Source organism: Ornithodoros turicata, chromosome 7 (genome assembly GCF_037126465.1).
Source record: "Ornithodoros turicata isolate Travis chromosome 7, ASM3712646v1, whole genome shotgun sequence".
Classification (NCBI taxonomy): Eukaryota; Metazoa; Arthropoda; class Arachnida; order Ixodida; family Argasidae; genus Ornithodoros; species Ornithodoros turicata.
The window spans coordinates 45,939,898-45,957,560 of record NC_088207.1 but is presented as its reverse complement, the minus strand read 5'-3'; the positions used below and the strand labels follow the sequence as shown (position 1 = coordinate 45,957,560).

General features: G+C 46.3%; 2 protein-coding genes across 2 annotated transcripts; both read right to left on the bottom strand.

Annotated features, from left to right (window-relative positions):
• Nucleotides 1-3,755: 3,755 nt before the first annotated feature.
• Nucleotides 3,756-11,284, bottom strand: LOC135401283 (protein MEMO1-like). The gene is made up of 9 exons (XM_064633576.1): nt 11,092-11,284; nt 10,697-10,781; nt 10,010-10,078; nt 9,437-9,549; nt 7,052-7,163; nt 6,850-6,986; nt 6,707-6,783; nt 4,330-4,434; nt 3,756-4,239 (listed from the first exon to the last, which is right to left on the bottom strand). The coding sequence occupies exons 1-9, from the start codon at nt 11,150-11,152 to the stop codon at nt 4,102-4,104; spliced, it is 897 nt and encodes a 298-aa protein (XP_064489646.1). The 5' UTR covers nt 11,153-11,284; the 3' UTR covers nt 3,756-4,101.
• Nucleotides 11,285-12,210: 926 nt separating this feature from the next.
• On the bottom strand, nt 12,211-15,489 carry LOC135401282 (trifunctional purine biosynthetic protein adenosine-3-like). The gene has a single exon (XM_064633575.1). The coding sequence runs from the start codon at nt 15,290-15,292 to the stop codon at nt 12,305-12,307; it is 2,988 nt and encodes a 995-aa protein (XP_064489645.1). The 5' UTR covers nt 15,293-15,489; the 3' UTR covers nt 12,211-12,304.
• Between the last annotated feature and the right edge of the window lie 2,174 nt (nt 15,490-17,663).

Sequence of the window (17,663 nt, the reverse complement as noted above, 5' to 3'; positions counted from 1 at the left end):
ACACGTTACGCGAGATACCCTGTATATAGGCGTGTTATCGAGAGAGAGTCTCGCCGTATCAGCACTACACTCTTTATTGGTGTAACTTGAGCTTGCGCCGTGTTTGTGATTTATGTAAGAAATGCTGAACCACTCCCGCTTTTAAACTGGATCCAGGTCACGGTAAGGTGGTGACACAAGGCAAGGCGAAAGCCGGAGAGACAGCTGTCGCTCCGAGTTTCAGCATACATTACGTTCCGTTTTACATATATTCCCCGATCAACTTTTTCAAATGAGGCAATTCAATGAGGTGACATACATGATGTTGCTACGGACACGAGTACCGCGGTATATATGAATTTTTGTCGCGGCTGGTCGCGGCGAAGCGCCAAAAGGACGCTCTTTCACTCCCTTATTCATCAATGAATTACGTCCTTACACCAATGAATTACACCAATGAAATACGCCCTCTTGCGCTTCGCCGCGACCAGCCGCGACAAAAATACGTAAACCGGAACCAATTAATTACCGCAACAAATGACCCGCTTTGGTGGCAGATTTTTCTCTAAAAGGTGTCCACTGAAGGTTCCAAAATGGGTAGTACCCATTTTAATGCCGACAGCGCCCTGCTTTAGAAGTTACGCTTTTTTACGAAACTCATTTGAATTTTTATTTAAATTATTTAAATAATGAGCGCCTCCCGCTCATTCACGCGGTGCGCATCTTGTAGGCGGTTGTGCTGCACCGCCGGTCCGGCGATAAACTGTTCTTCATGGGGGCAGGAACATGTCCTGCCCTCCGCGCATCTTTGCGACTGATTTGGTGCGCTGTTGAATAATACCCGAAAGTCTGAAGCCTCAACTTCTGGACTTTTTTTGGGCAGTTCCCTTTGCAATATCGAGCGGATTTCTTGGTGGTTCTGACTAAGTTCGCTACGGGCTCTTTAATTCTGTAAAAATAAACGTCAGGTTGACTTGGGAAATTTTGAAGTTCAATTAAAGAAATTCAATTTCTTTTAATTAAAATCACATGAAAATATTTTTACAAGATGGCAAATTCAGTTGCCACACAAGTGCCGTTTACCCCGTATTTTTCCGTCGCCCCGTTTTTTTATAAAGTCCGAATGACACGTTTTTTGAAACACCCTGTATATATCAAAATTGCTTGGTCCCTAGCGAAATTTGGTCCACCAACGCCCTGCCCTCAAAGCTCTTTTGACCTTTTTGGACACAATAGGACTTCGATCCTTATTGTGAAAGGGCTCAGTATTTCATTCCTCACACTACCAGCAACAATGGGGTACAGTATCGCCCCTGCATGGCGATGTAACTCCCCATTCATCATCATAGAATAAAGTTGTTGTTGTACAGATACTGGTAAATGGAAAAACGGCACACTTGATCCTCTGTGCGCCATTCTTCGACTTTTCTTTCAGTTTAATAAAAGAGAGAAAATAATTGAGATAATAATAATAATAATTTCACCAAAAGTTGGGTGGGAAGAACAGGCAAAAAGCTACAAAAAGTAGCTTGACGAGGCCTGACCCCTTTGCACTTGACAAATACAGCATATTAGATTACAATAATGTACAAAATAAAAAGAAAGCAACATATTATATATAGAGGAACACATTAGATAAAGAAGTCCAGTAGTATAACGTATACAGTAAGTTAAGTATGTATATATAAGGAAGGTTGAAACATACAATCAACTAAAAATGTCTGACACATAACAGATAGACAGATTAAAACAGTAAGGAGTGGTATTCTAGAATATGACTGTTTGACATACAATGACCTACATGAATGACGCGAGAGTGATCGAGTGATAATATTGTTTTGTAGATGTGTGTTAATGAGGAATGGGAGTTTGCACGCCAGTAACGCGTAGATGATGGCCCCAGGTGCTATTAGCCGCCTGATCCACACTCTTAGAAATGAACTTCACCGCACAGCACGCTCTTAGCCAACCATCATCTCGAATGATATCGTTATCCGCCCCGATATGTAGAAAACGGGAGGCGAACGCCTTTTTTGTGACAATTATGGACAGCGTAAGTGTCACAAAAAAAGGCGTACGCCTCCCGTTTTCGACAAATCAGGGCAACGATCTCATTCTAGATGATGGTTGACTAGGAGCGTGCCATGCGCTGAAGTTCATATTTAAGAGTGCGAGGTTCAGGAGCTGGCTAGCAGATTTGAAATTGCATGCCCCGGTGGGCCACACACGAACAGACACGAACATTAGAGACACTAAATTAACTGTGTAATTAAGCATTTAAGCCATTTAACTTTCCCTTCGTTTAAGATATTGCCACGAAGAATGATTTCCGAATATACCACTCCCGCAAATGTTTCGGTCCTACAGGTCGTCTTTCCCGCCGTGACCAGTTGAAATGACGGCGAAGTGCTCCTCTGCGGAAAACAGATGAATCAGAACGTGTGTCGCAACCTGGATCTGGCAGTCTTTACATGCCATTTCTGCATGCATTGAAGCCGGTAGCGTCAGAGCTTATTACACTTTGCAGCGATCTCGTCTGTCAGCACAATAGCGTCCCACGATTAACACGGCTTGTTAACGATGAAAGAAGAAAGTCACTGAAAAGGTTAGCCAGCTGTAGGACTCGAACCCACATCTTCTGGATTGCCGGTCCAGGGCTCTACCAATTGAGCTAAGCTAACACGCCTTCTCAGCGACTTGCAGGGTGCGTCATCTGAAGGGACGAAGCAGCCACTCTCTCTCACTCATCCTCCTTTCACTCTTACATTGCTCACTCACACACACATTCATACGACGGGATCGACGCAGGCGGCAACTGATGAACATGAAAGAACTGATGTTCTGAGGCTGGAACAACATAGAAGGGACAAATACATACAAAGCCTCAATTTGCCTAAGAAATTAACGATGAAAGAAGGAAGTCACTGAAAAGGTTAGCCAGCTGTAGGCTACAGCTGGCTAACCTTTTCAGTGACTTTCTTCTTTCATCGTTAATTTCTTAGGCAAATTGAGGCTTTGTATGTATTTGTCCCTTCTATGTTGTTCCAGCCTCAGAACATCAGTTCTTTCACGGCTTGTTGGTGGTGGTGGGCCGTCCGGCCCAGACGAGGCAGAGCGGCGAGGCATCCAGCGCTATCTCTGGGTGCGCAAAAATGAATTGGCGCAAAGTCCCGTAACTGGCGATTGGCCGAGGGCTCATCCAGCACTGGCTGTGGATGGAAGGAAACGATTTCCCGTCGATCATGCGGACTATGATGGCGGGAAAATGGCAAAGTCCCGTACCTGCGAATGACCGAGGGCTGATCCAGCGAGAGTTCTGGGCACAAAAGGGATTTTACGGTAAAATCCCGTACGATGGCGCTCGAGTGCTTATACAGCATATACAGCTCTAATCATCTTATTTTACTATATATCCCGCGCTTCTTCGCGTGGTGGAGATGCCTGCAAGGCCTGCACTGATGTCATCGGAACACGATGAGTTTCGGAAAAGGCCGTGCCGATTTTCTGCGTATCTGCACTCTACGATAGGTCGTCTCTGCACAACGGAGAGGGTAAAGCTAGGAGAAACCACGTGACGAGGTGTCTGTCCACTCAGAAGGCAGCAATATGGGGTATTCGTAGAACGGCATGCGTCCACAAAATTAGAAACCACGTGCGACTCAACCTTGAAATGGCACCCCCTTATTTGGAAGAGACGAATGACGGCGAAAATGAAAATCAGGTATCAGCAAAGCAGGTATCAAAGTTTGTCACAATATATTGCAGAGCTTTGCAAATACAATCTATAATATTTATTCATTTGCCTCTCGGTACAAAAATGCTGCAAACAAAAAGCACCACATCCATTATTCAGCGAACCCTTCGACTTCATTCTCATGCAAAACCCATCTGAATCTCTATAAAACTTTACAAGCCCTCGCAACGTTAGTGTGGGTTAGAGAACCACCAACGAACCAAGCAAATAATAACAAAGTTGATGCCTCAGTTACTGGTGCATTGAATGCAGTTCTGGGAGTAACTCCCCGGCTCATCCAATCTCTGCTTCAAGAACAAAGCGTGTGTGATGCATGATAAAGGCAATGTGAAAGAAATGGGGCCAAAGAGTGGCTTAGACTTCGTCGTTCAATCCACTCGAAGCGCTGCGGCACCATAGCTGACTGAAGAATCGCTCATGGAGTAACAATGACTGGACTGGGCATACTTCAAAAACTTGAGCGACATCCTGTGTCCATGTCCATTGGTCTGCAGCTTATGGACCGCCTGAATCAGGGAACACACACAAGATGAACACTTAATTTGCTGACCACAGGTGAGTAAACTGATACAACAAATCAAAGGGAGTAGACGTACATTGAGAAGCACTCCAATGGGGTGCCTACCACAGATTGTGTTCCCATACTTCTTGAGGTAGGACGTAAACCCAGTTGGTGAGAGTTCTTCGATGATGTCCATTCCCTGGGAGAAAAGTTTTGATATACCATAGTTCTTCTGGTTGGTAAACTACATAGATGCATTAAGATTACCCTTTGTGTGTACTCTGTGTACAAGCCGTGTTTGCATGGTATGCTGTCACTGGGTGCACTTATATTACACCCTTTATTTTAATGAGTGTGTTTTGTGCTGTGTAAGCCTTCTACTGCTAAAAGTCAGAACAATATGCATTGAACTCCCAGAAGCAAGTGTAGTCGCATGTGTAGCATGTTAGCTCCTTTCTCTGTTGCCTCTGTAGTTTCTAGGCACTGTCAGAGCAATTAGGGATGCATTCCCAAATGTGTCAACCACATGCTATCACAGAAATAAAGGTCATGGAGACAAAGGACATTGGTTAACTGCAAACTAATGGGCCAAAAACTTCATGGAGATAACAGATGATAGTTGAGCTCGTTTATTACGATCTTCAATACAACGATAACTCCGATGTTACAATAAAATTGCTGGTCCCCGTCAGCTCACCCACTGAGGGACATGTAAACACGATTTCGATATAACGATAGTTGTGAAAGAGGTTGCTCACGTATAGCAATTAGAATCCTCGCAGCGGCTGGTAAAACGAGCGAAAATTGAGATGCAAGGTTCCTTTTTTCATTGAAAACAAAGAAACTAGACATTTTCGAGAGCCTAGGAGAGGTATTAAAGAAAGACTGCGGTGCGCAGTGGCGTCACTAAGGTACGCCCCACCCCTTGTGACCTTGAAGCATCTTGTGTCACCCCCCAGACACCCCTCCCCCCATTAACAGCTGCTTTCTGCACCAGGCAACGCGTCTTAGTGTTTCTGAAATAAATCATTTAAATAAATATGTCATCACGAAATCATTTTAATCTGAAATTAATTCATCTGAAATTCTAATTTGAAATCAATTTCTCAGGCCATACACGATAAACAACCAAAAACACCACACTCAGAAAGAACATCACATGCTCGCAGAGGGCCCATGTTGTTTTTGGCGTTATCATGCTGCAGAGAAAGGGAGGAAGCGGCATAACTGGTGTCCCGCGTCATCCCCCTAGTGACGCCACTGGCGGTGGCGTTCATCCGCGTATAGGTACTGACGGGGATTAGATGTGCGCATTGCAGAGCATGCAACTTCGACGAGGCTGGCGAGAAGTAGAGGTGGTTGCTCCTCCTCCGCATCGTTCTCTTGTTCTCGAGTTAAAAAAATTTTTTTTTTTTGCTGGGTGCTGGTGCACAGCCGGACTGTTCTCCGCGCACGTACTCATTCTAGTCCGGCTGTGGCTGGTCCTACGATGGCGTTTGCGGTTCCGAGACTCATTTCAATGAGGAAAGGCACATGGCTCGACTCAAGGTTGCGCATGCTCAATGGAGTTTGTACCGGCACAAAACGTCTTTCCGAAGCATCATGCCATCCAAAATGTGAGCTGGCAGACAGCCGCCTGTCACCCACAACCTACTACAGGTTTTCCCGGCGACTTTAATCCAAGTTCCAGCTAAATTAATCCGTGCCCCATAAAGTTTGCATGGCATGTGGATTAATTTCGATGTCGCTTGGATTAAAATCACCGGGAAAACCTGTGGATTATAACGACCATGTCATAGGCACCTCTTCCCAGCGCCGCATTTAGAAGCTAGCGGTGGCGCTACTCATCGGCCCGGCTACTGCTTACTCAATTTCTGCAATACTTTGTACTTCGGCTTACCTTAGTATTTTTGCACAAGCGATGGATGTCCCACGGGAGATGTATCTTTCTAAAGTTGATTATCATCATCATTCTACACGTTTTTATAGGAGCTGTTGCTGTCGTCTGCTACGGTAGTGGTGCGTCCGCTTCTGCACGTTCAAAATTCAAACTTCCATCGTCCAATCATGATACAGATCTTGGGGGCCGATGAGTAGCGCCCCTAGCGGATTGTACGGACGGGCTCATCATAAGGTCGTCTCATGACATGGTCGTTATAATCTAGTAGTCCTGGTGTCGACATGTCGACAAGGTACCCGTGGACGTGGCAGGCATTCCTTTGGTTGGTGTCGCCATTCGTTCTACTTTGTTGATGTGATCCAGAACGGCAATTTCGCCGCATCACTATACTCTGATATAATGATTTAATTTCACATTCCTGACAATATCGTTATAAACAGTTACTAGGAAACCCTGATTTAAATGACATTGTTTTGCATCTGACCTATGCTGCAGCAACAGAAGATTCTCATTGCAAAGATTCGTATGGTGCACAAGCATCTCATTAAACCCATTTAGACGCATACCGTACCATTCTGTCCAGCTTCTCAATAGACTCGTGTATCTCTCCCCATTGCTTCTCGTAGTACTGATAACGAAACCTAGCCCCTGTTGAGAGAGAGCCACATATTAGTCGCACATCACGAGTTTAAACACAGTAAATCAGACGTTTACCCCAGTGGCAGAAGTCGGACGATACAACGAACAAGTTATCTGGATCAGCCAGATACTTGCTTAGAAGCCTGCCAAAGAAGGCTTCATCATCGGGGCCAAGTGACCCGACCATTATGGGCACTATCGTGAATTCGTGTCTGCGGGAAGAATGCGGGAAATATGGATTAAGTTGGGACCCCAGGGTCTCAGACGCTTCACATACTTCTCCATTATTTTGGCAATGTACGGCAAGTGCATTTCTAAACTGTGTTCGTTTTCATCTGTGTGCAATGAGATATCTTCAAAGGCTTGTGTTTGGTAGAGCTCTTCGTACACTGCAAGGTTAAAACAGGTGCTCAGTGATGATGATGATGATGGCGACAAACAAGTTTCAAAAATGGTTTACAAATCACTGTTGTGTCACTCTCTCTTTCTTTTCTAATTTCGGTGAGCACCCCGCAATTAAAGGGTCCATGAAGAGATTCCCAAAAAAACCCGAGTTGTCAGTGGAGAATGGCTCGCAAGGAGGCCTATTATCTGAAGTATATCTAGGGAGTGACTTTTTCGGGTTCAATACCTTTCTCAAATTCGGGGGGAATCAGGCGCTGTTTTTAAATCTGTATCAGGGAGAAATCGGGCGATAATTGTGCCTTCAGGTGTTATAGAGTTTTTTGTTTCTCCTCTTTGCTAATCTTATCACTATTCTTTTTTTCTTGTGGGTGACCTACCAGCACTAATCCCCGAAGGCACAGGCAGTGCTAACGCACATGGCAACGGGAACGTAAGTGACCCGTTCTTACATGTGTCACATGTGGGGACCTTTGTTCGTCTTCAGTGGAAAAGTCACTTGAGGATTTCATAGTGAATGGAATTCGGGAAAAAAATTGGGTTTAACCCGAAAAAGCCACTCCCTAAATATATCCTATTTTTGCCACATTGCATTCAACACAAGCTCAGTTCAGCAAAACAAAGCCCCGCACGGTCGCCCGACACACCCCCTGCAAGCGGACTGACGTCACTTGCATCCTTCGCTCACTCCAAGGTTACACCAAGCTAGCCCGTCAGTGGCCAAGGTCGCCTGCTTTTGACATCACAGCCAGTTTCCCCGTCGTGCTGGCAGCGGTGGTGTCGAAGCAGTCACAATTTTTTTTGCTGTGGTTTTTTAATTAATATCTCCGTTATTCTAACCAATGTTGGGTTCATACTCCACATGGCGAATGAATTAACGGCTAGGAATGCATTACATATGCTTGCAGAGGTTTTTGGGATCTCTTCACGGTCCCTTTAACGCATGAGTTTCAATCATAGCAAATTTCTTGCAAGCCCCAAATAGCCCGGGGGGTTATTTCTCCTCTGTGCTGCCCTCCACAATGCAGTCTAATGTCAATACGGCTTGAAACTCGCTTTGTATTTGAGGCTCCTGCCACGTACAGTCACTCCGAAGGCGAAAGGGTTGTTGGCAAAGACAATCGTTGTGCACAGGGGACAGCAGAAGGGGACGGGTTACTGTAGACCCCGAATTTGTGAAGGGGGTGCAAAATTCCCATGGAGGTGAGCCGCCAAAGTGTTATCTCAGGTGCCGCACGCGAATAAAATGCCATAAACACTTTTCCTGAATCGATCAAATTGCCAGCATAGTCAAGGCTTTGTCGACTGATGCGGTAGAACTCGCGACGACACGACCTGAAAGTGACTGCCTCAAATTTTTTGGGACCCGGGCATGAATTGGTGGTGGCAGTGGGGGATGGAAGAGGGCGCCGGGTGGGATCTGGGGTCCCCCTGAATTCAGGACGTTGCGCCGCCCCTGTTTGTGCACCCTGTCAAATATTACTTCTTCCATGTGAGACGACCAGAGTTTCATTTGTGTTGCACAAACTGGTTGAATGCTGGACTTCAAGAGACTTGGGAAAAACAACAGCCATCTTATTACTGTGGGAATACAACAAGTATACTCATATGAAATGCACATTTATGAGCTCAGTTGCTCCTTAAAGTTGTGGCATCCTCAACTTTGTGATTCTTCCATTGTGAAAACCAACAATAGGGGTACCTTGTGCTCCCTCCAAGGAAGCACATGGGTTCCGGTGAAAGGAAGACACTAAAGATGCCAGACATTGGATTGTCCACATCTTCGATTGTCTGTGGCATGACATTGTTTGACTATTTTGATGTTTGGGTGTGTCCTAGACCAAAAGGGCGGTGCCACCTGAGAAAAGTGGTCATCTATATCTAAGGAGTAAAAGATATGCTAACGAACTGCAGTGAGTGCAAGCTTTGCAACTGCATCTTCATAGTTTTAGAACACACCCAAGTGCAGCCTAAATTCAGGTCCACGAGATGGTATGCAGAATTTCTTCTTTCCGAAGTTTACTTCAGTCCCCTTTGGTAGAGGGATGCGTGGATGGGTCAGCGTCTCATTTACAATTTGAGATTCTGGAAGCTTTATGCTCTCGTGTCCTGGAGCTTCCTTTGCTCATCAATGCATGGAAAACAGCAAGGCTCTGTCGACAGACATTTGATGTGCGATCTGTCAAACCACCACGGGTGGACTAACAGTTCAGACTCACTTTAAACGCAAGGTCATTAAAAACATCACCAGCCAACTCACCCGACTGATCAATAGGGAGGTCATAGAATGGTGTACGGTATACCTTGGCTGGAGACAGTGCACAACGGCTGAGACGGGCATGATGGGAGGGACCCAGGATGAAGACACGTTTTCTGCAAAGGTTGCCCTTTGCATTAATTCCTGACGAAAACATGCAAGAAGACATATAGTGGTAATGCCTTCAACATCATAGCAACAGGGAGTTTCGGAGGGCTGGAGAACCTCGACGACAGGCACTAAAAAGATTATCAGAAAGCCTGACAGCCTTCAGACAAGCCGTGGTATCACTGTTATTCTGTCTGAGCGAAGCACCACAGTAGTAGGAGCAACATTTTCTCATCTCTGTGGGCATGTGAACATATTTTCTATCTGCACAACACTGGAAGCATAGAAAATTAGAAGGAAGAAACATGGGAAAACACAGATAAAATAGCGTAAACGCGGGCTAACTGGTGGACAAAATCAATGACGATAAAGCCTGAGAATGGGCTACACGAAATACACAACAAAGCTCAGCCTCTTCAGACCGTGACAGTATGCAGAATATACGTTCAGAAACAGCTGTACACTTACACAACAGCAGGATCTACCTGTTTGTAGGCAAAGGCAGCACACGCTCCACAATACTGGTATCCAGCATGCCTAGGTTAGAGAGAAGAGAATGTTGGTTGCATGGTCAAAAATACGTAATACCTATGTGTACAGCCATGTTCCGCTTATCCGTAACGCAGTCAACTGGAAAACTTGCTATCAGACTTCTTTTTTTTTTTTTTGGCCTGGAGTGAGTCAGCACAAATTTGTGCAAACAGACAGCATGAATAGTCCCCGAGAAGCAAACGAGATGTTTACTGGGCGCAAAAGGTTGATCTACGAGCATTGGATATCCGTCAAACTGTAAGACACGACGATCGTTGATGCCATTAACTGCGGGAAACGCGGCTTTCCAGCGACCGTTTGTGATCACAAGTGAAACATGCGCTGATGTATGTCCCTATGACCTGAAGCAGCGCCTTTTACTTGTTTTTGCAACGTGAAAAGCCAGGATGCTGTTCTCAGCGGCGGCGTGCTCATCGAAAAGGCCGAGGCTTATGGACCCATGTTAGGCTCACTTGTCCAGAAATTCACTATCCAAACAATAGAAGGTGTGAAGGAGGCGTCCAGAGAAGCAGGACATGACTGTAACGGACTAGTCAGGTGTTTAACCTGCGTGCACACTACATGCATGTCAATGCTTGGTACACAAAAAATAAAATATCTTACGGGGCTATCACAGCTCTGGCAGGACTGAATGTTGGTGGTCCGACAGCAGCCAGCCAGTTGTCAAGTTGAGACCTCAGTTCACGTGCTAGAACCATACAAAGAGTTATCAACATTGACTCGTGAGTGTTGAAGCTGTTGTTTCGTCCATACAAAAGCTTATAGACCTTGCGAACGAAGTGTGTTTTATGGATATTTCGCGACACTGAATATTCTTCAAGTGAACAGGCGCCAGTTGGTATACCCGCAAAAATTCACTAGAAACAGGCGATCAGCACACATATCCCATCAGAAGACGCAAGGCCGACTCTTCGCATCATACTCAGAACAATGCACACCTCATCACACAGGAAACTTAGCAGACCATTATTGTAGACAGGTACGCAATAGCATTTCACCTGAGTCTGTGTACCAGCTTCCAGCATGGGTAGCTCTCCTCACAAGCCGATTAGACGACATTTCAATACCAATTTTTGAGGGTATTTAGTTCTGGAAAGGTTTGACGGAATTATACACACACACGTAAAGGAACACCCCAAAAACAAAGGCACCACTTTCAACACCTTTAAAATGACTAACAACAATGAGCACACCCTGGCGGCTGTGACTGTGAGCACTGATATTGCTTGAATAGCTGAATATAATACACGTAAAAGCGCTCACATCGTAAATTCAGATTACGCTGTGCACAAACATGTCAATAGAACGGAGCTTGTAGTTTTTTGGTTCTGGGCCACTTGTTCATCAGGCAGCCATGGTGTCACTCTATGGCCACAGTGCTTCAGTTTAATTTTTAGGTTTATCACATCCACGCAACGTTTCAAGCCATCCGTTTGATTAGAAGAATAATCGTTTTGACAGATCAGTGCGTAAAAAAGCTTCGTGCCCCTTCGAACTTATTCGTGGTTCGACCTGCGGACACCAGCTGTGCGGCCTATCCGCGAGCACTTTTGTAGGGAAAACTGGAGTAAAACGCGAATATTTAAATACAGCGCTTTCTTTTCTTAAACTCAGCGAACCAAGCATGAAATTGCTCGATATAATACTGCTAAAATCATCTAAAACTTGTACAACGCGAACAGTTAGGGTACGAGGAAATTTGTTCGCTGTTCTTCGTGATCCTGTTTCGCGAGTTCGCGACACATTTCGTCTTCGAGCTCTGACGTCAGAGGAGCGGCCGTTCCGGTTGGTTCTCGTAAGCACGTGACCTCCCAGGCGGAGATGCTTGCTGTGATATCATAGCAGTCGAAGTTTCGATATACGCGGTGCCAATTTTCTAGGCACCTATTTCTCTCTTAACATGAGACAGGGACTCGCATTGATGCATCTTGCAGTCCTTTATAAGTATCCAAGATAACACTGAGCGAAGTGTCACGACCCCTTAAAAAAAAGGCTGTTTTTTATGTTTTAATTCTGCGACTACATCAAGTGTCCCGTTCACATGGTCAATAACTTTGTGAGCCACACCTTTAAGATGTATTATGGCATACAGACATCTAGAAAGTTTGTGTGAAGAATTCATAACTAAAACATTTTTATTTAGATGCAATGCATTGATGCCTGGTAGAAAAATGATCATTGCAAGCACTACGTGCTTGGGTGAAACACATTTCATAACACATCTTTCTTGAAAGCAATCTTTCCATCTGGACGGAGCACGACCTTTCCTTGCGCTAAGAGCTCCATTGCTTCCGGAAAGATTCTGTGTTCAACCTTCTTAACGCGTTCTGACAGGGTCTCCACTGTGTCATCGAGCTCAACTGGTGCAGCTCCCTGGAGGACTATTGCTCCTGCATCCACCTCTGGAACAACAAAGTGAACTGTACATCCAGTGATTCTCACTCCAGACTCCAGTGCCTGTTTATGAGCATCGTGGCCTTTGAAAGACGGAAGTAATGCTGGGTGAATGTTGAGGATCTTGCCGTACCACTTGCTGATGAACTCTGCAGAAATTATGCGCATAAACCCTGCCAGGCAAATAAATTCCACGCCAGCCGCCGTCAGGGCCTCGTGAATTTTCATGTCATATTCGACGCGATTCTTGTATCCCTTGTGACTTATGACCTTTGTTGGGATACCAGCTCCCTGTGCCCTGCGAAGACCCTCGACACCATCGATATTGGAAATAACGAGCACAATCTCTGCGGCACTTCTGCCGTCCATTTTCTTGATGTGGTCAATTAGGGCCTGGAGATTAGTCCCAGATCCAGAGATGAGAACGCCAAACTTCTTTTTGATTACTTCGCCTGGTCGCGTGTTCAGGGACTCCCTGAAGTTCCGCACATTCACCTTTGGAGATCCTTCTTCAATGTTGAGAACATGACCAACCACACGAGCTTCGCCTTCCGACTCATCGATGACGGCCTGTGCATCTTCTGGCGAAACTATGGCAACCATGCCAAGACCGCAGTTGAATGTCCTCAGCATTTCTTCATCTCCAATATTTCCTTCGCTGGCAACCCACTGGAAGACTGGCGGGATGGTCCAGTTGTTACAGTCGAGGAAGACGCCAAACCCGGGCTGCAGAACTCTGGGGATGTTTTCCGTAAGCCCACCCCCAGTGATATGGGCTAGAGCTTTAACGTACCCACTCTTTACGGCATTCAGCAAGAGTTTGACATAAATCCTAGTTGGAGTGAGTAGCACTTCTCCTAGCTGCCTCGATTTGTCAAATGGAGCCCTGTCGCTGTAACGTAGTCCCGCTCTTTCAACTACTTTCCGGACCAAGCTGTAGCCATTGCTGTGGAAGCCCGAAGATGGAAAGCCGAGAACGAGGTCACCGTCCTTAATGTCGTTACGAGGAAGAACCTTGTCTCTCTCGACGGCTCCGACAGAAAATCCAGCCAGGTCATAGTCACCAACTGCATACATCCCGGGCATCTCCGCTGTCTCACCACCAATAAGTGAGCACTTTGATTGCCTGCAGCCCTCGGCGATCCCTGCAACAACTTGTTTTGCTACTCCTGGATCTAACTTCCCGCAAGCAAAATAGTCCAAGAAGAAAAGGGGCTCAGCACCTTGGACAAGAATGTCATTAACACACATTGCAACAAGGTCAATGCCAATTGTGTCGTGGGCATGACAGGCGTGTGCGATCTTCAGCTTCGTTCCTACTCCATCGGTTCCAGAGACCAGAACAGGGTCCTTGTATCCTGCTGCCTTGAGATCAAACAAGCCTCCAAATCCACCAATAGAACCCATGGTGCCGGGCCTCTTGGTGGAGTCTGTCAAAGACCGGATACTCTTTACCAGACGATCTCCAGCTGCAATGTCCACACCTGACATGGAATATGTCAGAGGGTCTTTCTTGGACACCCTGCCGATGGCACGGAAGGCAATATCTTGGCGAAAGAATTTTCCATCAAATCGAACAAACTCGGCGCCCAACTGAGCCAGCTGCTTGGCAGTCCGCAGGTCACTGTGAAGTGCAAGACAGACCATGACACGCCCTCCGGAAGTCACAATGTGGTTGTCACTTTTAGCAGTTCCAGCGTGAAAGATTATAACTCCGTGCTCGGTAGCCTTCTCGAGGCCACTGATGACCTTGCCCTTTGGATAGCTGCCTGGGTACCCACCGCTGACAAGAACCACGCCAACTGCATACAAGTTCTTCTTCCAGACAGGTAAAGCTCTGGGAAGGTTGCCCTCAACGCAAGCCAGCATTGTTTCATAAAGGTCGGATTCCAGAAGAGGAAGAATTGATTCAGTTTCAGGGTCACCAAAACGACAGTTGAACTCCAGAACCTTTGGCCCATTCTTCGTAAGCATGAGACCAGCATACAAGACACCAACAAACTTCCTTCCGTCTTTCATTAGCCCATTTACAGTCCTCTCTATGACGTCTACCTTGACCTGCTCCAGGACTTCATCAGACACTAAAGGACAAGGGCAGTAAGCTCCCATGCCACCGGTATTGGGCCCCTGGTCTCCGTCCTTGAGCCTCTTGTGGTCCTGTGCAGCTGGCATCAAGGAAACATTGACACCATCCGTAAATGCCAAGACAGAAATTTCATCGCCTTCCAAAAGTTCCTCAACGACGACAGTATCTCCCGCAACTCCGACGGTTTTATCCTTCATGATCATATCGACTGCTGCGAGAGCCTCAGCTTTGTCTTCTGCAACAATAACGCCTTTTCCAGCTGCAAGGCCACTAGCCTTCACTACTAGTGCTGGGAAGTCAGCATTGGTTATGTATGTCTTTGCACTCTCGGCGTTCGTGAATGTTTGATACTGCGCTGTTGGCACACCATGCTTCGCCATAAAATCCTTCGAGAACGCCTTGCTCGCTTCGATGTCCGCGGCCTTCGCGCTCGGGCCGAAGCACTTGACACCCGCTGCCAGAAGTTCGTCCGCCAGGCCATTGCAGAGGTACTCCTCCGGTCCGACGACGACGAGAGAAATATCGTTCCCCTTGCACCACTCGACAACTGCGCTGTTGTCCTTGACATTGAGAGAAACGTTCACAGCTTTGGACTCAGAACTTGTTCCTGCATTTCCAGGTGAAACGTAGATCGTTTGAATTCGGGGTGACTGTGCGAGCTTCCACACGAGCGTGTGCTCCCGGCCGCCGCCGCCCACCACCAAAACTTTCTCCGACATCGCAGTCGCAGTTCGGGCCGCAAACTTCGTATGAGAAGCAACAAGTGTGTGAAACTTACGTGCAACTAAATCGACTTCTCGCACAGAAAAGCGCTGCGAAAAGTGCTTAGTCTTGCAGGTCACTCCACTGTAGATAAGATATTAGACGGCGACCCCAGTCCCCCAGACGATACGATCCGCGACCATGAAAGATAACGCTCTAGTCTCAAGTCGAATAACATGTTTGTGGCGCCATCCACGAGTAGCAGGCAGAACTACAAGTGGCCATGCGTCCGTCGTACGAATGCGACATCGCGCTTTGCCAATGCAAACCGTGTACGTTTTCTTGTCTCGCTGTCAAACACGCGTAATTCGTTAGTTGCTTCGCAGAAATTTGTTGAAACAGTCGTGTTCCTCTCTTTTTGTTTTCGTTGCCTGTACAAGAAAAGGAAATAAAAAAACATAGCCTTGATAGTTGTCGTCATTCGTCGACCTTGTGATGTGCTGCTCGGGGCAAGGCCGCAAACGACTTTATAAAACGAACTGGTAAAACAACAACGTAGAATCATGAATTCAGTAGCCAAATGGGGATACGTACAAATCAACGGGACCGCGAAAAAAAATTCGGTATAAGCCGCAATTCGATAAGCAGAGGTGCCATACAAACAGTGACTGACAACAAACCTTAGTGGTAACCACCTTGGCTACCTTTACTTTGTCAAAAGAGAAAGAGCGAGATTGAACAAAAACTCATCAACACAAAGTAAGCTTTGGCATACACAGTATTCTATTTTATTTCTACAGTAATCTACCTTTTAGGTGTAAATGCCTTGTCTTATGGCACACAGGTTTGAGGCGTAAGGTCCACACCACACATCATTTGTAGAACACCCTCCTAATTGATGTGTTATATAAAAAGGACCACTTCAAAGGGCATATTCCACGGAAAACGCCATTTGAACATATATCAGGAGGGTGTATTCCATTTAAAACACCGTTTCAGACGGGTGTTTTGCAAACACCTTTCTCAACACTGTTATGCCGCCTTTTCGTTGAGCCTGCAGAATAAAAAAGCGGGCTTATATACAAAAACACCCCTTGTGCACGCTGAAACGTGTAAGAAATAATAATCTGTATGGGCTTCCGTCAGCTAAAAGCGGATAAAGCGGAGTCAGCAGGCAGGACACTTCGAAGAACCGGATTCCAATGCATGTATTTCTGCATAGGGGCAACATGAACCTTCGAGTAAAGCGAAAATTCGAAAACAGGGGAAAAAGAAAAAAGCGACATCGCTATAGCGATGGTTTATTATACTAAATGAACTTAAGATTACGTGATTTTAAAATAAACATAGATCGTGCATATAAACTAAAACGGACACACCAAAAAAGACGATATAAATTTAATTAACGTAGAAAAGTGTTCATTTAGTTAAGCCCTGGTAAGTCGGCCCAACGGCCATACTGAAGGACCAACAACAAAAACCGTTCTTCTAAAAAAAAATGCCGATTCTGCAATCCGCCGTTCTCTATGCAAGAGATCGACGCACCGGTGTCGCCCGACAATACTTACGGCCTTATCACGCGGCCCACCATCTCCGTCCGGTCTCGTCGATTGCCGACCCTCGCGATAAGTGCTCATTCCCTAGCTTTAAAACCGATAGCGCATCTCGGACGACTCAGTCAGCTTCCACAACGAGATGTCCTGGCTCTTCTGACACAAGATTGATAATACTCATGCAACATCAAACCCTCCAAGGCCGTGCAGTAGACTGGGAGGTGGGTAGGTTCGAATCCTATACCACAGGCCTGTGCTATCTGGGGTTTTCCGGCAGACTTTTCAGGACGGATGTCAGCACAGTTCCCCCTGAAGGCGGCCCACGACGCATACTAACCTCTACTTATTCCTGTCCTCTCCCCACGTCTGTACGCCGCTCATTACCACAGTTGCTTCGCGGCGCAAACACAGCATAAAAAAAAAAAGATCTGGAGTATTCCTCGGCTCTCGTGACTCGCGCGGTTATCTTGGATATCGATATTACGAATTGAACACAGTACCGTGGCATGAATTTTCAGTACTTCCGCGACACCCTCCCCAGAGGTGCCAGCAATGCTGTTACGTTATCGAACTGCATGGGGTAACTTCGCCAATAATCCTGGCGGTTACCGTGGTACAAGGGAGCATTCCAATGAAGACTATACTGAGGGATGCTCGCATGTTTTCTGTGGTGGGTAGTCTTCTTGGACTATCCAGCTCCCAGAGCAAGAGGGTTAGCACATCCCTCCCTCTCCTGTGCCACCATCATCTCTCCCCTTCCTCTTTCACCCTCCCCTGGGTGCACCGAGCCGCCACTTCAGAGCAGGCTGACCACACCTTCCCCCTACATCACCCC

What these genes read in the sequence shown, in the direction of transcription:
- LOC135401283 (XM_064633576.1), bottom strand. Translation starts at nt 11,152, where the DNA reads ATGTCGTCTAATCGGCTTGTGAGGAGAGCTACCCATGCTGGAAGCTGG. An exon ending in CCTCCCTATTGATCAGTCGG is followed by an intron (nt 7,164 to 9,436) that starts GTGAGTTGGCTG and finishes TTAACCTTGCAG; the next exon opens with TGTACGAAGAGCTCTACCAA. An exon ending in GTCCGACTTCTGCCACTGGG is followed by an intron (nt 6,784 to 6,849) that starts GTAAACGTCTGA and finishes CTCTCTCAACAG; the next exon opens with GGGCTAGGTTTCGTTATCAG.
- LOC135401282 (XM_064633575.1), bottom strand. Translation starts at nt 15,292, where the DNA reads ATGTCGGAGAAAGTTTTGGTGGTGGGCGGCGGCGGCCGGGAGCACACG.